The sequence below is a fragment of the Cervus canadensis genome, chromosome 10, assembly GCF_019320065.1.
Source record: "Cervus canadensis isolate Bull #8, Minnesota chromosome 10, ASM1932006v1, whole genome shotgun sequence".
Lineage (NCBI taxonomy): Eukaryota > Metazoa > Chordata > Mammalia > Artiodactyla > Cervidae > Cervus > Cervus canadensis.
In genome coordinates this window covers 32,086,480-32,107,058 of record NC_057395.1, presented here as the reverse complement: position 1 = coordinate 32,107,058, position 20,579 = coordinate 32,086,480, and the positions used below count along the sequence as shown (strand labels likewise).

General features: G+C 39.3%; 1 protein-coding gene across 2 annotated transcripts in view; it reads left to right on the top strand.

Annotated features, from left to right (window-relative positions):
• ITGA8 (integrin subunit alpha 8) overlaps window positions 1-20,579 on the top strand; it is a 184,875-nt gene that overhangs the window by 78,469 nt on the left and 85,827 nt on the right. For both annotated transcript variants that reach the window (XM_043478409.1, XM_043478410.1), the window contains exons 14-17: window positions 9,219-9,264; window positions 13,008-13,115; window positions 19,570-19,625; window positions 20,252-20,406. In XM_043478409.1, the coding sequence (XP_043334344.1) occupies window positions 9,219-9,264; window positions 13,008-13,115; window positions 19,570-19,625; window positions 20,252-20,406 (365 nt within the window). The remainder of the gene's footprint in view (window positions 1-9,218; window positions 9,265-13,007; window positions 13,116-19,569; window positions 19,626-20,251; window positions 20,407-20,579) is intronic.

Below are 20,579 nucleotides of genomic sequence, written 5' to 3'. Positions count from 1 at the left end.
TGGTTTAGCTATACATATATAGATGTACATATATGTATGTGTATATATGTGTGTGTGTGTGTGTGTGTGTGTGTGTGTGTGTGTGTGTGTGTGTGTGTGTGTGTGTGTGTGTGTATCTGCCCTTTTTTAAGAATCTTTTCTCATGTCTCCCTCTCACAGGGGAGACCTGGGTTCGATCTCTGGGTCAGAAGGATTCCCTGAAGAAGGGAATGGCTACCCACTCCAGTATTCTTGCCTGGAGAATTCCATGGACAGAGGAGCCTGGTGGGCTACAGTTCATGGGTTGCAAAGAGTCGGACACACACACACATACAGGCCATTGCAGAGTATTGAGTAGAGTTCCCTGTGCTATGTAGTAGTTTCTTAGTAATTATTTATATAAAGTGGTGTGTATATGTCAACCCCCATCTCCCAATTTATGCCCACTCCTCCCCTACCCTGGTAACAAAAAACAAGTTTGCTTTCTACATCTTAATTCTTATTTCTGTTTTGTAGCTGTTTCATTTGTACCTTTTTTTTTTTTAAGATTCCACATATTAGGATACTTTTTAAGGCTGACATTTACTTTATGTAAAAACATCTGAATTTTAAGATTTTTTTTTTTTTTTCAGAGAGAAAAATAGCCTGTAGCTATGTTCCTGGGAAGCACTGGGATGAAAATAGGTAACAGCCAGACTGCCTCTTTAAAACTTGGCCTGGCCATTTACTTTATTTAGCTTTTCTGAACCTTATTTTCCCTATTTTAAAATGAGGATAATTATGGTATCTACCTCACAGGATTGTTGTAACAAAGAAATGCATATAATTAAAATGTTTAGAAAGTTAGCTTTTATTTGATATGTCTCTGCACATTGTCCAGTTTATCCTCAGGATAAATTCATAGAAGTGTAAATTCTGAGTCAAACATTTGCATTGTTATAGATATATAGTGTTAATCACTCAGTTGTGTCTGATTCTTGTGACCCCGTGGACTGTAGCCCACCAGGCTCCAATGTCCATGGGATTATCCAGGCAAGAATACTGGAGTGGGTAGCCATTCCCTTCTCCGGGGGATCTTCCTGACCCAGAGATTGAACCCAGGTCTCTTGCATTGCAGGCAGATTCTTTGCCATCTGAGCCACAACTGACATAGCACCTTCTAAGAAAATTGTGCCAATTTATATTCCCTCCAACAGAGGATACATGAGTTTTTGATCCTCTATTGTGCCTAATACTAAACTTTTCAAACTTCAGAAGTCAAAAATGATATCTCATTGTTTCTTCCATTTGTAATTGTTTGATGACAAATGAGGTTGAACATCTTTCCTGTATTTATTGGTCACAGCTATTTATTTTTATGTGAATTGCATATTTGTTATCTTTTATTGGACTATTTATAGTTTTATTGGCTTCCCTGGTGGCTCAGATGGTAAAGAATCTGCCTGCCATGCAGGAGACCCAGGTTCAATCCCTGGGTTGGGAAGATCCCCTAGAGAAGGGAATAGCAACCCACTCCAGTATTCTTGCCTGGAGAATTCTGTGGACAGAGGCGCCTTGTAGGCTACAGTCTGTGGGGTTGTAAAGAGTAGGACATGACTGAGCTACTAACACATACACTCATAGTTTTATTATTAATGTGTATGAGTCTGTCATAATAGGGTTATTAATAATAATTAACATTTATATTTTCATAGGTGCCCGACATTCTTGAGAGCATTGACAAATATTCCCATCTGATCAGGGGGCTGCATTGTAAACATCTATTTCTTTCACTTCTCTTTAGAACTTGAATTTTTTAAAGTTTCAATTTTAAAATTCCTTGGTGATTTCTACATTTGGGGGGGTTCTGTTTAGGCGTGGGGGCTTCCCTTTGGAAGGGAACTTTTCATACAATTCTTAGTTTCTCGTTCCCATGTTTCTCATTCATTTGGAAGCTCTTTATGGCAGTTCTCACTGTCCAGACTTATTCTGAAATAATAAATGTCTTTTAACTCCAAAATTTAAAAGGAGGTGTTTGGTGGTATTTTAAGCAAGAGATTTCAGAATGTGTCTATTTCTTAGGAAGATGGGAGAGTTAGAAGTAGGAAGAAAGAAAGTAGCAGAGAAGGTGGCTTGCAGCTGATGATGCTCTGGGAGCCGGGGAGTCATCCCTCCATGAACCGCCTCTGGGAGATTTCCTCATCTAATCCTGTCTGCACTCTTCCTGTTGTCTTCCCCTTCCCTCTGTCCCCCATCTCGGAAGTTTCCATTCTCTCTTTCTGCCCTCTGCACACCTAGGCCCAGACTTCAAATCCACACTCAAAACAACACTGATGTTTTCCTATTGAACGTCTTCTAATTCTAAAATTTCCTTCAGAGATTAAGGAAATCAGACCCTATAGTCCCAGAACCACTTTAAAGACTTGGCTCTTTAGTGCTTTCTTGTTTAAAAACAACAATTTTGGAGAAATAAAATACAAAATAGAGGTGTAGTATGTCTCCTATGACCTCACATTTTTTAGGGTTATTTTTTCTTGCCAACTGATCCTGCATTCATACTAATGTCTCCTTTTTTATCCTTAAAAGTACTTGGTTCCATCAAAAACCAAAAGGAAAATAAACTATGTTTCTCCGGCACTGTGAGGTGATAAAGAAGGACTCTAGCATTTTTAGAACCATTTTTGATTAAGGGGAAAGAACCAATTTTAGTTGCCAAGTGTTTCTTCAGGGGGGAATAAAAGGCTAAATGTCTTTGCATAAAGAAAGGCAAAGTTTTTTGTTTGTTTGTTTTCAGAATGTGCTTTTAAGAACTTTCAATAAGAAGGGAAAATAGATAAACACTAGATAAAGGTATAAGATCTGTTGTCTCAAAGTGAGGGGAAAAAGTCCGCTGAGTTGTGACCCAGTTATTAATTGCATAATCAGTTACTGAATTATGCAAATACCAGCACCAAAATTTGTCATCACGTTATCACTGAAATTCCTTGGGATTAACATACACACACCACTATATATAAGGTAGGTAACCATCAAGAGCCTACTATATAGCACAGGGAACTCTACTCAATATTTTGTGATAACTTAGATGAGAAAAAAATCTAAAAAAAGAATGAATAGGTATATGTATAATTGAATCACTGCTGTACATCTGAAACTAACAAGACTAAATCAACTATACACCAGTAAATAAAAATTTAAAAAAAATAGTAAAAGTCCTGAAGGGAAGGAAGAAATTCCTAAGCATGACAGAATTATGCAAAAAAAATTTAATTGGGTGTCTCTCTATATATATATGTATATATATGCACATATATAAATGTGTGTATATACATATATAGATACATCCATATACACAAACATAAATATAGGTGTGTATGTATATTTTGAACATATCTATAATAGCATATGTATATTTGGAAATCACATAATACTTATCAAAACAAGTCACATATTTTGGAAGGACAGATTAGTTAGAAACGCAAATGAGCAGATCCGTTCTCCTCCCCTAGAGAAATCTGATAATTTTAAGATCCTGAGGACAGATGCTTCTGGCCTTTTCCAGCAGGCACAATACCAAGGTAGTGTCTCAGAAGACAAGCATACTTTAGAGGCATATAACTGTTTTCTCAGCCTCTGAATAACTGTGGCCGCATTCTCATGAAAAAAAAAAACAAAAACAAAACATGGCCTGTTTTGCCAGTTACTTGAGTTTTCCCGAGTAGGAAAATTCCCACCCTGAGGCCTAGGAATCAAAGTTCCCAAAGAAAAAACGCTCCTGCCCATGATGGTCAGGAGTGTGGCTCTCAGCTTCTCCTCTATAGTGACAATCTGATCATGATGCAAACTCTAAAATGTGTGTGTGTGGGGGGGGTGTCTCCCAACACTTTCAAGTGCACATGCAAAACTTCAGCAGAATTATAGTTGATATTAGCCTGTCTTAATAATTGTTCCATTTCCTTCATCTCTCTCTTTGTCAGTATATTATCTCATGATTACTTTTCCTCCCGTTTCATAGGAGGATAAAGTCCCTGCCCTGTTTCTGGCACTATGCCTGGTGCTGTGAATGCAAAGATTCTTTCTTTCTTCCTTTATTTCAGCCCTTACCATTCCATAAAATCTTTGTGATATGCAAACCCAAAGAAAGATTCCTGCCCTGGAAGAGCTTATAGTCTTTTTTCTTGGTCATTTCCAAAGAGTCAATGCTTACGATTTGTCTGTTATTTATCAAGTATCCAATCTCAAGATATAAGCATTTCACCTTATTTGGAGACAAAAACAAAGCGCATGACCCCTTGGAATCAGTTTTCATAATGGAACTTTCCTTTCTAGTGTTGTGTCAACAGACACAGATCAGACCGAGTGCAACCTGTACTACACTTGTCTAAATATTGGAGTTCAGATTACACAGGAAGAACAGAGTCCATGTTTCTTCAAATCAGTAGCTCTTTTTGCCTCTGACATAGCAAAAATGCACTGTTGTGCAGGGAGAGACGAATGTCAACAGAAAAAAATGTGAAAATCATTGAAAATGGTGAAATTCTGATAGGTTTTCAAAACTGGTAGACTTAGAAACTTTGCTTTCTGACTTCATAGATTTGAACCCTTGGAAAAGAGCATTTTATTCCATGAATCATAGATACTCAAGTTGTAGCCCTTGACTTACTGTCTTCCTTAATCTCACAGACAGAGCTCCCTTCAGTAGTCCCCAACCTTTCTGGCACCAGGGACCGGTTTCATGGAAGAAACTTTTTCCGCAGACCAGGAGTGGGGGCAGGGATGACTTGGGGATGGTTCAGGGGCCTTATATTTATTGTAAACTTTATTTCTATTATTATTACATCAGCTCCACCTCAGATCATCAGGCATTAGGTCCTGGAGGTCGGAGACCCCTACTAGATGACCTTCATTTGACTTGTTGAACATTGTTGTTGTTTAGCCACTCAGTTTTGTCCGACCATTTGAAATCCCATGGACGATAGCCTGCCAGGTTCCTCTATCATAGAGTTCTCCAAGCTAGAATATTGAAGTGGCTTGCCATTTCCTTCTCCAGTTAAACATTAGCATGCACATCTTTTTTTTTCCCCCATTTATTTTTATTAGTTGGAGGCTAATTACTTTACAATATTGTAGTGGTTTTTGTCATACACTGACATGAATCAGCCATGGATTCACATGTATTCCCCATCCCGATCCCCCCTCCCACCTCCCTCCCCACCCGATCCCTCCGGGTCTTCCCAGTGCACCAGGCCCGAGCACTTGTCTCATGCATCCAGCCTGGGCTGGCGATCCGTTTCACCCTAGATAATATACATGTTTCGAAGCTGTTCTCTCGAAACATCCCACCCTCGCCTTCTCCCACAGAGTCCAAAATTCTGTTCTGTACATCTGTGTCTCTTTTTCTGTTTTGCATATAGGGTTATCATTACACATCTTTTAAAACATGGATCTTTGGAGTCCAGTCCTGAGTCTGTCATCTGAATCTGATGCTGTGTCTATATAACAAGCAACTTCCAACTTTTAAAATTGAAGTATAGTTGATTTACAATATTGTGTTAGTTTCAGCTATATAGCCAAGTGACTCAGTTATATAGATATATATACATATATATATATATGTTCTGATTATTTTCCTTTATAGTTCATTCAAAAATGTTTAATATGGTTCCCTGTGCTATACAGTATATTCTTGTTTATCTATTTGATGTATAATGACGTATATCTGTTAATCCCACACTACAAATTTATTCCTCCCCCTTTTCTTTCCCTTTTGATAATAAGATGTTTCTTTTCTATGTCTGTAAGCCTATTTCTGTTTTGTATATACATTCATTTGTATAATTTTTTAGATATCAGTAAGATCATATAATAATTATCTTTCTCTGACTTCACTCGGTATAATGATCTCTAGGTCCATCCATGTTGCTGCAAATGGCAATATTTCATTTTTTTAATGACCAAGTCCTGTGTGTGTATGTTGTGGGTATCCATCTTCTTTACCCATTCATCTGTTGATGGACACTTACATTTCTTCCATGTAACCAGAGATATTTTGACTGATTTTAATCCTGAAGATATGAGTCTATTCTTTTAAAAAAACAAACATTTTTCACAAGAATTATTGTCTTTGGTTGGGTTCTTTAAGAGCAGACATTAAATATTAGAACACAAGTAGTTTATTTGAGGAATAATCCCCAGAAATCATTGCTAAGAAAGTAGGGGAAGAGAGTTGTAAAGAGGAAAGATTATTATCCCGAGGCTGACTGGGTGGGCAACTAGGGCTTTATCTCAGTGGGGAAGTCTGGAGACAGGAAGTACATGCCTTAGAGTCACCCTAAGAAAGAAGCCTTGCTAGCTTGTGCACCTAGCTATCCATCCAGTCCCCATCCATCATGGGCTGAGGGTAATGCCCTGGCCCAGCCAAGAGAAGCCCCTAGAGAAGAATCTTAGTTGCTTGCAGTCTGACCAGTTCCTTTGTCTGGAAAGGTGAATGCCAAGGGCATGTGGCTACAAATCATTTTCCTGTACAAACTCCATCAAACCAATTTAATTCCTTGATTGGTTTTCCATATGGCATGGCCAAAGAAGTTTCCCCATCTTTTTTTCTTTTCATTTTCACCTCAGTTCTACTGGAATTAACCAGTTATGGTTTCAGCTATTGTAAGTTTTCTTCTGTGGCTGTTAATTCTGCCAAGTCCAATTTTCCTATTTCTGCATCTAAATTTTACTTTGCAGATACAGCCATGATAATTTTCATTTGTGCTTGGTTGTACCTCCTGAGAAAAAATAAGCATCATACATGAGATTAAGAAAAATGGAGAGTTCTGCCTGTGTATTAGCCCGTCACTGAGATTGTTGTGAACATTACTCCTCAAAGAGTCTAAGACTTCTCTGTTTGCCCAGTCCTGCTGTAACCCAGCTTCACCTCTTATGTATGTGTGTGAAAATGAAATTATCTCAATCATGTCTGACTCTCTGCGACTCATCAGTGAATTTATACGTGAGTCTCCTCCCTAAGCCTCAAGTTCCTCTTCTGCCAAAACACAGATGGAGAGAACAAACGTACAGATACCAAGGGGGGAAAGTGGGGGGAGGAGTGGATTGGAAGATTGGGATTGATATGTATATACTCTGTGTATAAAATAGAAGACTAATAAGAACCTATTGTATAGCGCATGGCATTCTACTCGATACTCTGAGCGGACTTAAGTGGGAAGGGAATCCAGAAAGAGGGGATATGTGTGCATACAGCTGGCTCACTTTGTTGTGCAGCAGAAACTGGCACAACATGGTAAAACAACTCTCCTCCAACAAAATAAATAAAAACAAAAAGCAAGTTCCTCTTCTGCAACATTGTGCTAACAATAAAGACTTCTTAACTTGCTAGGAATCAGTTAAAGTAAATTCATTAAAAGGATTCCTGTCCTAGAATAAGGCTTCTTATGTGTTATTGATTATTAGCATTGTTGTTGTTGTTATTTAATATTATTATAGTTTCCCTGCTTATCCATGGGGGCACATGTTCCAGGACTCTCACTGCATGCCTGAAACCTCGGAGAGTACTGAACCCTCTAGATGCTATGTTTTTTTCCCTGTACATTAAGATGAATTTATTAATTCGGTACAGAGATTAACAACAATAAGAATAAAGTAGAACAATTATAACTATATACTATAATAAAGGTTATGTGAATCTGGTCTCTCTCTCACTCAAAACATCTTATTGTACAAATTCAATGTCTTTTCAATCTTAGCTAATTACTTCTCACCTACTGTGGTTTTTAACTTTTGCAGCTTGTGGTGTGACCACAAAACTAGCATGAGTTTTTTTTCCTTCTTCACAGTTTCACATATACAAGATTTGTTCTTACTGTAGATCTTAGCAACTTTAGTGTAGGCTTTTGTTTCTTACTAAGTGGAGAATGTTCCCCTTTTCACTTAAAGGAATCACTTAGGGCTTCTCTTTAGCACATTTTGATTGCTAGCATCACTCCTTTTAAATTTTTTTTGGTCATGCCCTGCAGCATGCAGGATCTTAGTTCCCCTGACCAGGGATTGAACCCACACCCCCTGCATTGGCAGCATGGAGTATTAACCACTGGAACACCAAGGAAGTCCCTAGCATCACTCCTCTCGCACTTTAGAGCCATTATTAAGTAAAATAAGTGTCACTTGAAGAAGCACTGAGACACCAAGTTGGCTACTAAGCGACTACAGATAGGACATGCTGGACCAAGAGGTCATTCACATCCCAGGCAGGATGGCGTGAGATTTCATCACGCTGCTCAGAACAGCGTGCAATTGAAAAGTTTGATGATGAGTTATTTCTGGAATTTTCCACTTAATATTTTCAGACTGTGGTTGACCACAGGCAACTGAAACCAAAGAAGCAAAACCATTAATAAGGAGAGACTGCCATAATGAAATGTCAGTTATTTCATATACTACCAATCACTGTGCCAAAACCATACTCGCCACCCACATGTTTGTAAGAGCAAAAGGCTGAGGTAAGATGGCAGCCAAAATGCTCCACTTCACTGGTAAAACACTTGCCTTATAGGGTTGTTGCTGATAGGGGGATGATAAAACAATATGTGTGATGAGCCTGGTACATAGTAGGCACTTAGCATATGCTTCCCTCCCCCTTTTTTTCTATTTATTTATTTAGTTGCAGCATGTGGGATCTAGTTCCCAGACCAGAGATTGAACCCAGGCCACCTGCATTGGGAGTGCAGAGTCTTAGCCACTGGACCACCAGGGAAGTCCTTTTTTCTTTTTAAATTAGTTTTCATTGGAGTATAGTTGCTTTACAATCTTATGTTAGCTTCTACTGTACAGCAAAGTGAATCAGACATACATATACATATATCCCTTCCCTTTTGGACTTCCTTCCTATTCAGGTCACTGCTATGATCTTATTTACAAAGCAGAAATAGAGACACTCCCCTTATGATTTAAGGTGTGTGCCTTGGGTCTGGAGGACATGGCATTATGACAAATATCTGAAGCATTTCTAGAAGGCTGGCTTTCCTGAGTCCAGTAGGGTTTGAGATCTATTGATTTATGTGTCATATTGAGTTACAGTGAAGTTCGTATATCCTTTCCAAAATGCCTTAAGAAAGCCGTGATTTGCTGTTCTTGTTTGTATGACTCTCATTCTGCAATCGGCATGTCAGGTTGCTCTCTGTGCTATTTATAATTAATTATGAGTTTTGATCAATTCTATAAAATTTGTGCTTGTTTTGTGTCTTTTTCTTTTGTAGATTTAATTGTGGGTGCATTTGGAACAGGAAAAGTAGCAGTTTACAGGTATGTGGTTGATGGTATGCAAATGTTCTTTTTTTAATTATAACATATTAACTTCAAGTGTATGACATTCAATATTTGTATATATTGCAAAATGATTACCATGATAAGTCTCATTAATTACATCCATCACCACACAGTTACAACTTTTTTTGGCCTGTGATAAGAACTTGTAAGATCTACCATCTTAGCAACTTTTCAACATACTGTACATATAAAAATAACACAGTATTATTAACTATAAGGACCATGCTGTATGACTTATCTTATAAATAATAAATCCCCATGACTTACTTATAACTAGACATTTGTACTTTTGACCACTTTCACTCATTTCCATCACCCCCTCTCGCTTCCATCTCTGGCAACCACCAATCTGTTCCCTGTATCTATATGTTCATCTTGTAGTTTTTGAGTTTTGTTTTTAGATTGTACATGTAAGTGAGATCGTATGATATTTGTCTTTTTCTGAATTTTTCACTTAGCATAATACTCTTAAGGTCCTTCTGTGTTGTCACAAAAGGCAAGATTTCCCTTTTTGTGGCTGAATAGTATTCTGTTGAATATGTATACCACATTTTATTTCTTCATTGATGGACACGTTCTTCCAGTTGTTTCAAATGCATTTCCTCTTTGTTTCTAGTTTTTTCTTAAAGAGTATATCCCAATTATTTATTTTGGAAAACATTTAGATGCTCTTTTTAAAGTTTGGAGGAATATTTTCCCCTCAGTATTTTTCCTTTTCTTTCAACCTTTCTGTTTTTGTTCTCATATCTCATGACCAAATTTCCAGCCTCTACTAACATAATGTCAAGTAAGATATGAATCTTAGTGGAACTTACAAAATGACACACTTTTTGGATGGCCCTCCATTTAAATACTTCTCTTTGCTTTGGAAATGCATTAAAATATGCTTATACATAAGGAAGGTGGGGTGGGGGAATGTTATTATGAACCCTGGCCTCTGTAGTCAAGTGTGGACACTAAATTAGGGAATAGAAATACTACCCACGAATCGGTAGTCTCCAAAAAGCAAGCACTGAACAATTCAAATATGACAGATCTGGATTTTAAAATACCTAACCATTTCACCTCTAATCCAATTTGACTGTTGTTCTTATAAAAAGAGTGCACTGTGAAGAGACAGACATACATAGAAGAAAAGACCATGTGAAGATTGGAGTTAGGCTGCCCCAAGTGAAGAACTGTCAGAAGCTACGAGAGATCCTGAATGAATCCTTCCTTAGAGCTTTCAGATAAAACATGCTTCTTCTGATCCCTTGGTGTCAATAAATTTGTGTTGCTTTAAAAAAAGGAAAAACCTGGCCATTCTAGACACTCACCCGTTTCTAATCTTGGGCAAGTTTCTATAACTTTCTGAGCCTCAGATTTTTTTTTCATATGTCAAATGGGCATAATACTCACATTATAAAGTTATTTTGTTAAAAAGATTGAGACTCTGCGTGTGAAGTACACAGAATAATAAGTAACCAGTAGGCAGTGATCGAAAATTTAGATTCTGTTTTCTTGTTTAAAAAAGTGTTACAGGAATGTAAGACACCAGGTTAGGATATCGAAAGGCAGAGAGCTGACCCAGGTGATCTGGGCACATAGGACAAACCTAGGTCAGCTCCCCGAGGGATTCTAAAGTTGGTTTCCTCAAGGAGGTAAGATTATCTCCATCAGTACTAAGACATCCTCAGAGGGCTGATGTATACCAGCCACTCTCCATTTCAGGGAGCGGAGAATCAGGTGACTGAAATGCTGCAAGTGCAGGAAGGCTTGGGGCTGTGTGTGTGGCCCTGAAGCAGCAGCGCTTGGAGCTGATGGAGTGCAGTCGGCTCGTGGTCCAGCCACTATGCTCTGAATCTACGTTTGCAACAAGGCCCTGTTTCCCGTAAACGGCTTCCAGCTGATTACTGGACACAGTAGTGATACAAACATAGGCCCATCTGGAGCTCCACAAACAGGCAGCTTTGGCTCAAGACCCTCCTCCCCGAGGGTCCCAGCTGGAGCTTCTTTCCCAGGTTTCCTTGTTCATTCCCAGGGATCAGACCTACATCACACTCTGACTCCTAGCCTCCTCCCTCCCCTTTTTCCTTCATAGGTATTTACCTTAATAAATGTCTTGTGTGTCTAATCCTGTCTAATCTGCTTTTCCAAGGACTGGAGCTCACACAATATTGAAAATAAAAATCACTTAACAGCATACAGATAAACAGTGTAAAGGAGTTTAGGAAAATTCCCATTAGGCGCCATTATGGTAATCATGAAATCCTTTAAAGCAGTGCCCTAAACAACACATTGCCCCATGGCACAGCCCTCCCACCTGTCAGAGGAAAACTTAAGCAATATGGCATCATCTCACATTGTCATCTGGAGATCTGGCTCCCAGCTGTCCTGTCTTGGCACCGAGCTTTAAAAATTTGCCCCGTTCCCTTTCCCAGTGCTTTACTTTCTTGTCTGGTTTATCCTCACCTGGGTGGTTGGAATTGAGTTTACTCTGTATTAGTCCCTCTCCTCCAGTTTGGCTGCATAACAGAATCACCTGGAGGGTGTGTTTGACATTTCAGTGCCTGACCTTGACCCCCAGGGGTTCTGATTCAATTGATTTGTGGTAGGCCTGGGCCTGGTTTCTGTTTTAAAGCTGTTGGCTGCTTCTGTTGTGCAATCAGGATTGAGAACCATTGCTCTGTGTGAAGCGCAGAATGAGTCCACCCACCCTCAAGGGTTTAGGTCAATCTTCGAAGCTTGGCTAGAAAATTGCCAATCAACATTTAAAATCCCCACTGGCTGTCTATTTTACATATGGTAGTGTGTATGTTTGCATATTACTCTCTCCATTTGTCCCACCTTCTCCTTCCCGCTGTGTCAAGTATATTCTCTCTGTCTGCATCTCCATTGCTACCCTGCAAATAGGTTCATCAGTACCATCTTTCTAGAGTCCATTTACATGCGTTTATATATGATACTTGTTTTTATCTGACTTACTTCACTCTGTATAATAGGCTGTAGGGAATTCGCTCTATGAGTCAGGGAGCTCAAACTGGTGCTCTGTGACAACCTAGAGGGGTGGGATGGGGTGAGAGGTGGGAGGGAGGTTCAAGAGAGAGGGGACACGTATATACCTATGGCTTGATTCATGATGATATATGGCAGAAACCAACACAATATTGTAAAGCCATTATCCTTCAATTAAAAGTAAATTTTTTTTCAAGTAAAAAAATAACAAAGCAAAAACCATTTAAAAGTCCCTATCCAGGGACTTCCCTGGTGGTCCAGTGGCTAAGACGCCACGCTACCAATGCAGGGAACCCAGGTTCAATCCCTGGTCAGGGAACTAGATCCCATATGCCACAACTAAGACCTGGCACCTCCAAATAAATAAAATAAATTCAAGTACTTACAGATGTGATGCAAGTGACTGTAGGATGATGTATTTCTTCATATTCAGATGTGAATGTGGATAGACTAGTAGATCCCAGGGGAGTATTTCATAGCCATGTCACCAAAATACCATGAGCACTCCATAGACAGAGCAGGTCCATGAATGCGGCTTTGCTCCACCGTCTCACAGCTCCATAATATTCATGAGCAACCAGAGGTGTCTGAAGATAGCTGGTTGAGTCTGGAGCCCACCTATTCACGCAGTGAGGGGAACTCTTGGCACCAGGGCTGGGAACGTTGGGAGTGGCTTCTGCCTGGTGCTCACAGGACCCTTAAAGCCGTGCATCTTCTCCCTGCAGAGCGAGGCCAGTTGTGACCGTGGGGGCCCAACTTATCCTGCAGCCAGTGATCATCAATCTGGAAAACAAAACCTGCCTGATTCCAGAATCAGTGGCACCTGTGGCCTGGTGAGTTTCTAGTGCTTCTTGCCCTCTTGTGTGAACTCAGATCACCTGGGAATCTCGTGAACCTGCACTTCAGAGGCCATAAATCTGGGGCGGGACCTGAGACTATGTTTCTGAAGATGCCCCAAGGTGGTGCTGATGCTGTGGGTCTGGGCACCATTTCCAAGTAGCCAGGAGTTAGTCTATTAAAAAAAAAAGCAATTGACACAATGCTGATCTTTCGCTGTTGATTTATGTGGAGGGTATGTCTCCATCTACAGGCGCCACATGAGATGAGAAGCAAAACTAACCTGAGAAAATTCCCAGCCAAGCAAATCTTGGAGTTCTTTTAGAATCTTGGCATACTAAAATCAACATTAAACAAACTGAAAATATAATAAAAAAAATCTTGATGCTTTTATTTGCATATGCTTATAGACACTTTCCAGACATATGTATTGTCTTTTTTTAAAAATAGTCAGACTTGGGTCAGATTATTCACTTTCTGTGCTAAAGACATATGTAAGTTTTATAACTTCACGTGTACAATGAGATGGAAGGTAAATGTTATAGAGATTTTTGTGTCCTCAGCTGTATTTTGGGGGCCATGATCTCATCATCAGAAACAGCAGTAAAATTATGGTTCCTTAGCCTGTACTGTAGGAGAACACAGCTTAGACTTCTGAGAATTTTCCTTCTGAATCTGGCCAGTCACCTGAAAGGACCAAGAAATAGAACCTGAGTGTAACACAGCTCAAGGAACTACCACTTTGCTTCTCAGTATGTTAGGTCCTCCAGGGTCAGAAGTCTGTCCTTCTGGGTAATGCTTTAGGGTGATATTCTCTGATATAGATACAAGCTTGGCACAGTGTCTCAGCCTGTGCAATTGCCCAGCTTGACCCCAGAACCACAACTTTTGGGCCTGACTATGTAGGATCCTTCTTTCTCCAGATTTTAAAAGAATGTATAGAGCTCATTCCTGGCAACTTATCAAACCCACAACCTGAGCGTGTTATAACCAATTTAACAGAGGCTATTAACATACCCCTCTGCTTTGAAAGCAGACACCCACAGGGGTATCCCATTGGTAACATCTCCACACAATTCAACCATACCATCACCCTGACTCATCCTCTGACACTAGAACAAAATTGGAACACAGCCAAAACCACTGTCCAAACTGAGATCAAGAAATACAAAAAAAGCTACTCCCTGTCCCAAGGATCATGACTTTTTGGTCTCTAAAATACAGGTACCACATAAGACCCTCTTTTCTATAGATGCCAATAGTTCCTCAGCCCCTACCATCTACACAGGGTAGGACACAATAAACATCTCCAATTGCTTCATACTTCTCACATGTGTAGTCACTAGTCTGGGGCAACAAACCCACTTTTTAAAGTTCTGTGCAACATCCAGGGCTTCCCAGGTGGCGCTAGTGGTAAAGAATCCACTTGCAATGCAGGAGATGCCAGAGACATCTTAATCCCTGGGTGGTGGTGGTTTAATCACAAAATCATGTCCGACTCTTATGACCCCATGGACTGTAGCCCACCAGGCTCCTCTGTCCGTGGGATTCTCCAGGCAAGAATACTCAAGTGGGTTGCCATTTCCTTCTCCAGGGGATCTTCCCAACCCAGGAATCGAACCTGGGTCTCCTGCATTATGGACAGATTCTTTACAGATTGAGCTACAAGGGAAGCCCCAATCTCTGGGTTGGAGAGTTCAATCCTTGGGTTGGGAAGATCCCCTTTAGGAGGAAATGGCAACCCACTCCAGTATTCTTGCCTGGAGAATCCCATGGACAGAGGAGCCTGGTGGTTTATAGTGCACAGGGTCGCAAAGAGTCGGCCACGACTGAGCACACACACACTCTGAAAAATCAACAAATATTTGGAGTGTTTGAGATTTGCCCCATTTTCTAGATGATATGGCATAACTCAGATGATATGGTCAGTTCCTGAGAAAGTCAGAATGCAGAACACAGCCTAGACCCTTAGAACAGGGGTACCCAACCTCCAGACTGTAGACCAGTACCTCCTGTCAAACCAGAGTCAGCATTAGATTAGAAGTAAAGTTCACAGTAAAGCTAAAGCACTCGAATCATCCTGAAACCATCTCCCCCAACCCCTGGTCTATGGAAAAATTGTCTTCCATGAAATCAGTCCCTTGTGCCAAAAAAGTTGGGGACCGCTGTTATAGAATGTATTCCTAGCCAGTTTCAGCATGTTGCTCATAGCCTCTGGACAGGGGTTCATACTGGAATCAGAGCCTTTAAGGGTAGAGGATAAGGGGTGTGGAGGACCCTGAAGAATTCCTTGAAGAACGTCCTTTGCTGGGACCTCTCAGTTTGGGGAGGACTGTCTTCCCCTTAACCAGCTTCTGAAAGTAACTGGGAAATGCCCTGGGCACATTTTAAAAGGGTATGAAACCATAAAATATTATAATGAAAGCCTGATCTGAGAAAATATGTGAAAAAGCCAGCATCTCTCTGAACCCTGGATGAAATGAACATGAAAGGAAGAATGAGTGCTACTTGAGCATGTGTCCCCACGTCCTCTGTTTGCATTTCATGATTGAATGGACTTCTAGACTGAGTTCTTTAAAGCATATTGTGTAGGGCACACTCTGGTGTGAAATCTTCCTATGAACTAGATTGTCTTTTCTAAGGATTTTTTGGTTTTTTAATTTTTAAGTTTTGGTGTTTTCAACGAATCATAGGATATGTTTGGTCTTGTGGAAAGAATATTACTTTTTAACAAGAATTTTTTTTTCATGAACTCTTATTGCATTAACTTAGATTACTTATTGCAATAACTCAGATTATTATTTTATAGGTAAAATACAATTTGTTTTGTGGGCAAATAACAGTTATTTATTCGATTCTGTTGCATCCATTTTCTGAAAGATGTTTCATTTTCACATGAAAAAATTTTGACTGGGTGACTCAAAGTATTAGAAGATGCGAAATTAACAGTGGGTTCAGTCTCAAATGTGTTTCTAGAATACTTTTTAAGATTTATTATAGGAATTTAGTTCAGTATTTCCAAAATGATTGAAAGGTATTTGTTGATTTTCTTTTCTGTGATTTTTGTCTGTATTTGATATAATTTTATACTGTACATATGAAAGCTATTAAGTCAAGCTCTAACTGGGAAAAGTTCTCCATTTCCCTCAATGTGAATTTCTGTGCCTTTCAAACAGCTATGTAGGCTTATAAAGTTTCTGCTACTTGTATTTCTTTTTTTTTTTTTTTAATTATTATTATTTTTTTTCCAGTGGGTTTTGTCATACATTGATTGCTACTTGTATTTCTAAGTGAGAAAACAAAATAAAGACAGCCTATAAATATTCATATAATTGTTATTGAATGAGAAAAAGTAAAATTAATAAAAAATATTTTACAGATGTAGTAGTTCATAAACTGTCCCTTTTTCAAATTTGAAAAAAACTTTTCAGTTACACCTAACTTTATGTAAAATCTATTATTAGCTATCACTGAAAGAGTATTGAATTAGCTCAACTGAAAACTGAAGTGCTTTGTATTTTTAAGTCCCATTTCACATTTATTTCATTCTTCCTCCTCCATATGTGGCTATGAACACCATTATGTCACAGAATCATTATTCCAACCATTATTGCATCAGGTTAGGGCTAGTGTTAGAGGATTTGTGATTGGTCCTGCTTTCTGACACACCAGAAATATAGCCCAACAGTTTAAAATTTTAATTCTAATAATAATTCACAGCTTTCCCTGACAACTCAAGTGTTTATTGTAATTAGATGAAGACCTGTAAGTGTACTTAATATGTTTCATAAAACATATGGTGGGGACTTCCTGGCAGTTCAGTGGTTAAGACTATACACATTTCCACTGCAGGGGATGTAAGTTCGATCCCTGTTCGGGGAACTAAGATCCTACATGCTGCGTGGCCAAAAAACAATATACATATGCTGTATACGTGTGTGTTTATAGAGAAGGGAAATATTTTTCTCAATTCAGAATGAATATTTCAGTGAGGTTTTCTTTTTCCATCAGAACAGAGTGCTGTGAAAGTTATAACTTGGCAACTCTTTTTTTTTTTTTTTTTGGCTTAAAAACATCTGTAAACAAAATGTTCAGGTTGGACTGCTGTTATCAATAATTCAGTATGAAAAAGCTAAAATCGTCCACTTAATGATATAAAGGTAACAGAGAGGGGGAACTAAGAAGTTTAGAGTAACACTGATGGAGCTTCCCAAGTGGCACCAGTGTAATGTAGGAGACACAGAGACTCAGGTTCAGTCCCTGGGTTGGGAAGATTCCCTGGAGAAGGAAATGGCAACCCGCTCCAGTACTCTTGCCTGGTAAATCCCATGGACAGAGGAACTTAGTAGACTCTGGTCCATGGGGTCGCAAAAGAGTGGGATGCGATTGAGCGCACACACACACACACACACACACACACTATTCGTAAATCAAAAGTAACCCTTCGGCTGATGACATCATTTTTCAATCAAATTCTTCTCCCAAAGAGGAGATAATGTTCACATTCATAACTTTATTTTGCAAAAGTTTTTCTGTTTCTTAATTGTGTTACACAAAATGCTGTACGTAAAATTATTTCAATCTACATATAGATCATTTTATTACAAATAGGAATTTATCTTATACACGCTAATGAGTTTTGTCTGTATGGTGTAAGGATGAACAGAGAAAAAAAAAAAGCCAATGGACAATTTTAACACATAACCAAGTACTTCCAAAAAAAGTCAGACACAGAAAAAAATTCCAGCTTTGAAAGCCAGACCTGCTACAAAATTTAAAGATGTGATTCACTATTCATCTTTCTTGAGTAATTCCAACTGAAGTAGAAGTGGGCTGGAATTTGTGATTTCTCTGGGGAAGTGGTACAAACACTTGAAATAGCAGAGACGGCTCAGGAAACGTTTGGCTTAATGGTATGTGGCAAATTATTTACCCTGAAGGGAGACATTGACTGAGGTCACGGGAGCTCGATGAATCCCAGATGTGACACATCTTCATTATATTTGACACAGGAAGCTGACACATAATTAAAGCACGACAAGGGATTATTTACTCCTTTTGGATTCTGTAGAAATGTTCAAATCATACTATAGTATTTACTAATAAAAAATCTTAAGGCTGTCATTAAATCATACTGAAGTATTTTCTTGTATTTTCACTTCCTTAGAAATGTGAAAAAGCGCCCTCATGAATGCTGGCTCTTAGAGCTTGACATTTTTCCCTAGGGAGTTTAGCACAAGCAGCAGGCAGGCAGAGACCGCTGGCCAGTCCTCATTCCCTCCATGGCCAGATCCAAGTGCAGGCCGTCCTACAAGCCACAGCAGGCCCCTCCCTGGGTTGGGTTTAAGACACGTTCAAGGAAAACTATAAAGATCTCTCTTGCATATCTATCTTCTCTTTTCTTTTGGCCATGCCAGGCAGCATGTGGGATCTTAGTTCCCCGACCAGGGATTGAACCGAGGCCCCCTGCGCTGGGCGCACAGTCTTAACCACTGGATCCCCAGGGAAGTCCCCTCCATCCTCTATTGTCCTTACACACAGTATCATTGTGCCTACAGAGCCTGAGACAGCCATTCTCCTCTCCCCATTTTCTTTCTTTTTCCCTTCCTCTTCTTGTATCTCTGTCTCAAATTATATCCCAACCCTGGCAAGTAGCTGCCGAGTCCCCATCTGCTTCCAAGGAAAGTAGATTCTGGTTCATTATACTGTGATGCTCCATGCCTCTCAGAAGTAAGTCCAAATTCTTTTTTTTTTAATTGAAGTGTAGTGGATGTATAATGTTATATAAATTACAGGTATACAGTATAGTGATTCGCAATTCATATATAGTTATTATAAAACAGTGGCTATGTTTCCCATGTTGTACAATATGTCCTTGTAGCTTGTTTTTAACCTAAAAGTTTGCACCTCTTAATCCAAATTCTTTAATGTGATTTTCAAAGTCCTGTTCCCTACTGATCGACCAAGCCTCACTTTCTTTATCTTCCTGGTCCTGCTCTAATGCACCAAACATGCCAGATTCCTTCAGATTCCTCAAATTGGGGTCACCTCCAGGCTGTATCACTAGCTGCCCTCTTACTGTTCTGCCCAATTCTTTACTTCCTGGTACATGGAAGATATTTATATGTATTTCTTGAACAAAGATAGCAAGTAATTGATTAATGAATCCACTGATTAAATTAGTTGACCTCTAGTAATATTTCCTAGTATTACCTTCCTATGTAATAATATCACCTTTCTTAATTGTATTAGACTTGTGAGATATATATATGTGTATATATAAATAAATAAATAAATATGTGAATATTTATTTGTTTAATTGTGTGTGTGCTAAGAGAAGTATAGAGGAAAAATAACAGATTTGTTTTTCTGGGGTGAGAAAAAGAAAGATTGCTGCTTCAGACTATTAAGTTTATTAACCAGAAAACTATTGACTATTATTTTCTCTAGCTTTTCTTTAAAAGTGTGTGCATCTGTGGCAGGCCAGAACATTGCAAACACAATAGGTGAGCATATTTTCATTTTCTACTCCTCTACCATATTAAGAAAATTCACTAGTAAGTGGACTTCCTCAATGGCTCAGTGGGTAAAGAATTCACCTGCAATGCAGAGGTGCAGGTCTGATTCCTGGGTCGGGAAGATCCCCTGGAGGAGGGAATTGCAACCCACTCCAGTATTCTTGCCTGGAAAATCCCATGGACAAAGGAGCCTGGCAGGCTACAGTCCATGGGGTTGCAAAGAGTCAGATGTGACGAGCAACTAAACTCAAGCACTTCACTGAATAGACCATGTGAAACTCTCAAAGAGGTCTTTATTCACACAAAAATTTCTATTATATATATGGGAACTTCTGCCTAAATATTCCTTGAATAATTGGTGTTGCCTGTAAAAACAGATACAATTATGGGGAAAAAATGACTTTTTGTGTAAAACCATCATAAAACAAGTTTTTAAGTTTGGGGAGTATTTTATCAAATCTACACAGCTCATGTATTGTTTTTGATCCCAACTATGGCAAAAATGTTTCCTGAATAAGCAAGTTGAAATAGGAATTCTCTCTGGTAAAGCATTGCATTCACTGAATACTTTTCCTTTCTGGATTATATTTGCTTTACATCTTTCTGTCCTTTAGGCCTGACCACTGAGGTGCAGTTAGACACCCTGAAACAAAAAGGAGCCGTTAAACGTACGCTCTTCCTTGATAACCATCAGTCACATCTCGTCTTCCCTCTCGTGATAAAGGGGCAGATATCCCCCCAGTGCCAGGATTTTATCGTTTACCTTCGAGTAAGTATTCCAGAATCAAACCTTTCTGGCCTCTCACATTCAAATCCAAACTCCAATCATTTTTCTCCATTTAAACCATCACAGTGGTTCTTATGGGCTTCCCTGGTGACTCAGTGGTAAAGAATCTGCCTGCAATGCAGGAGACCTGGGTTCGATCCCTGGGTAGGGAAGAT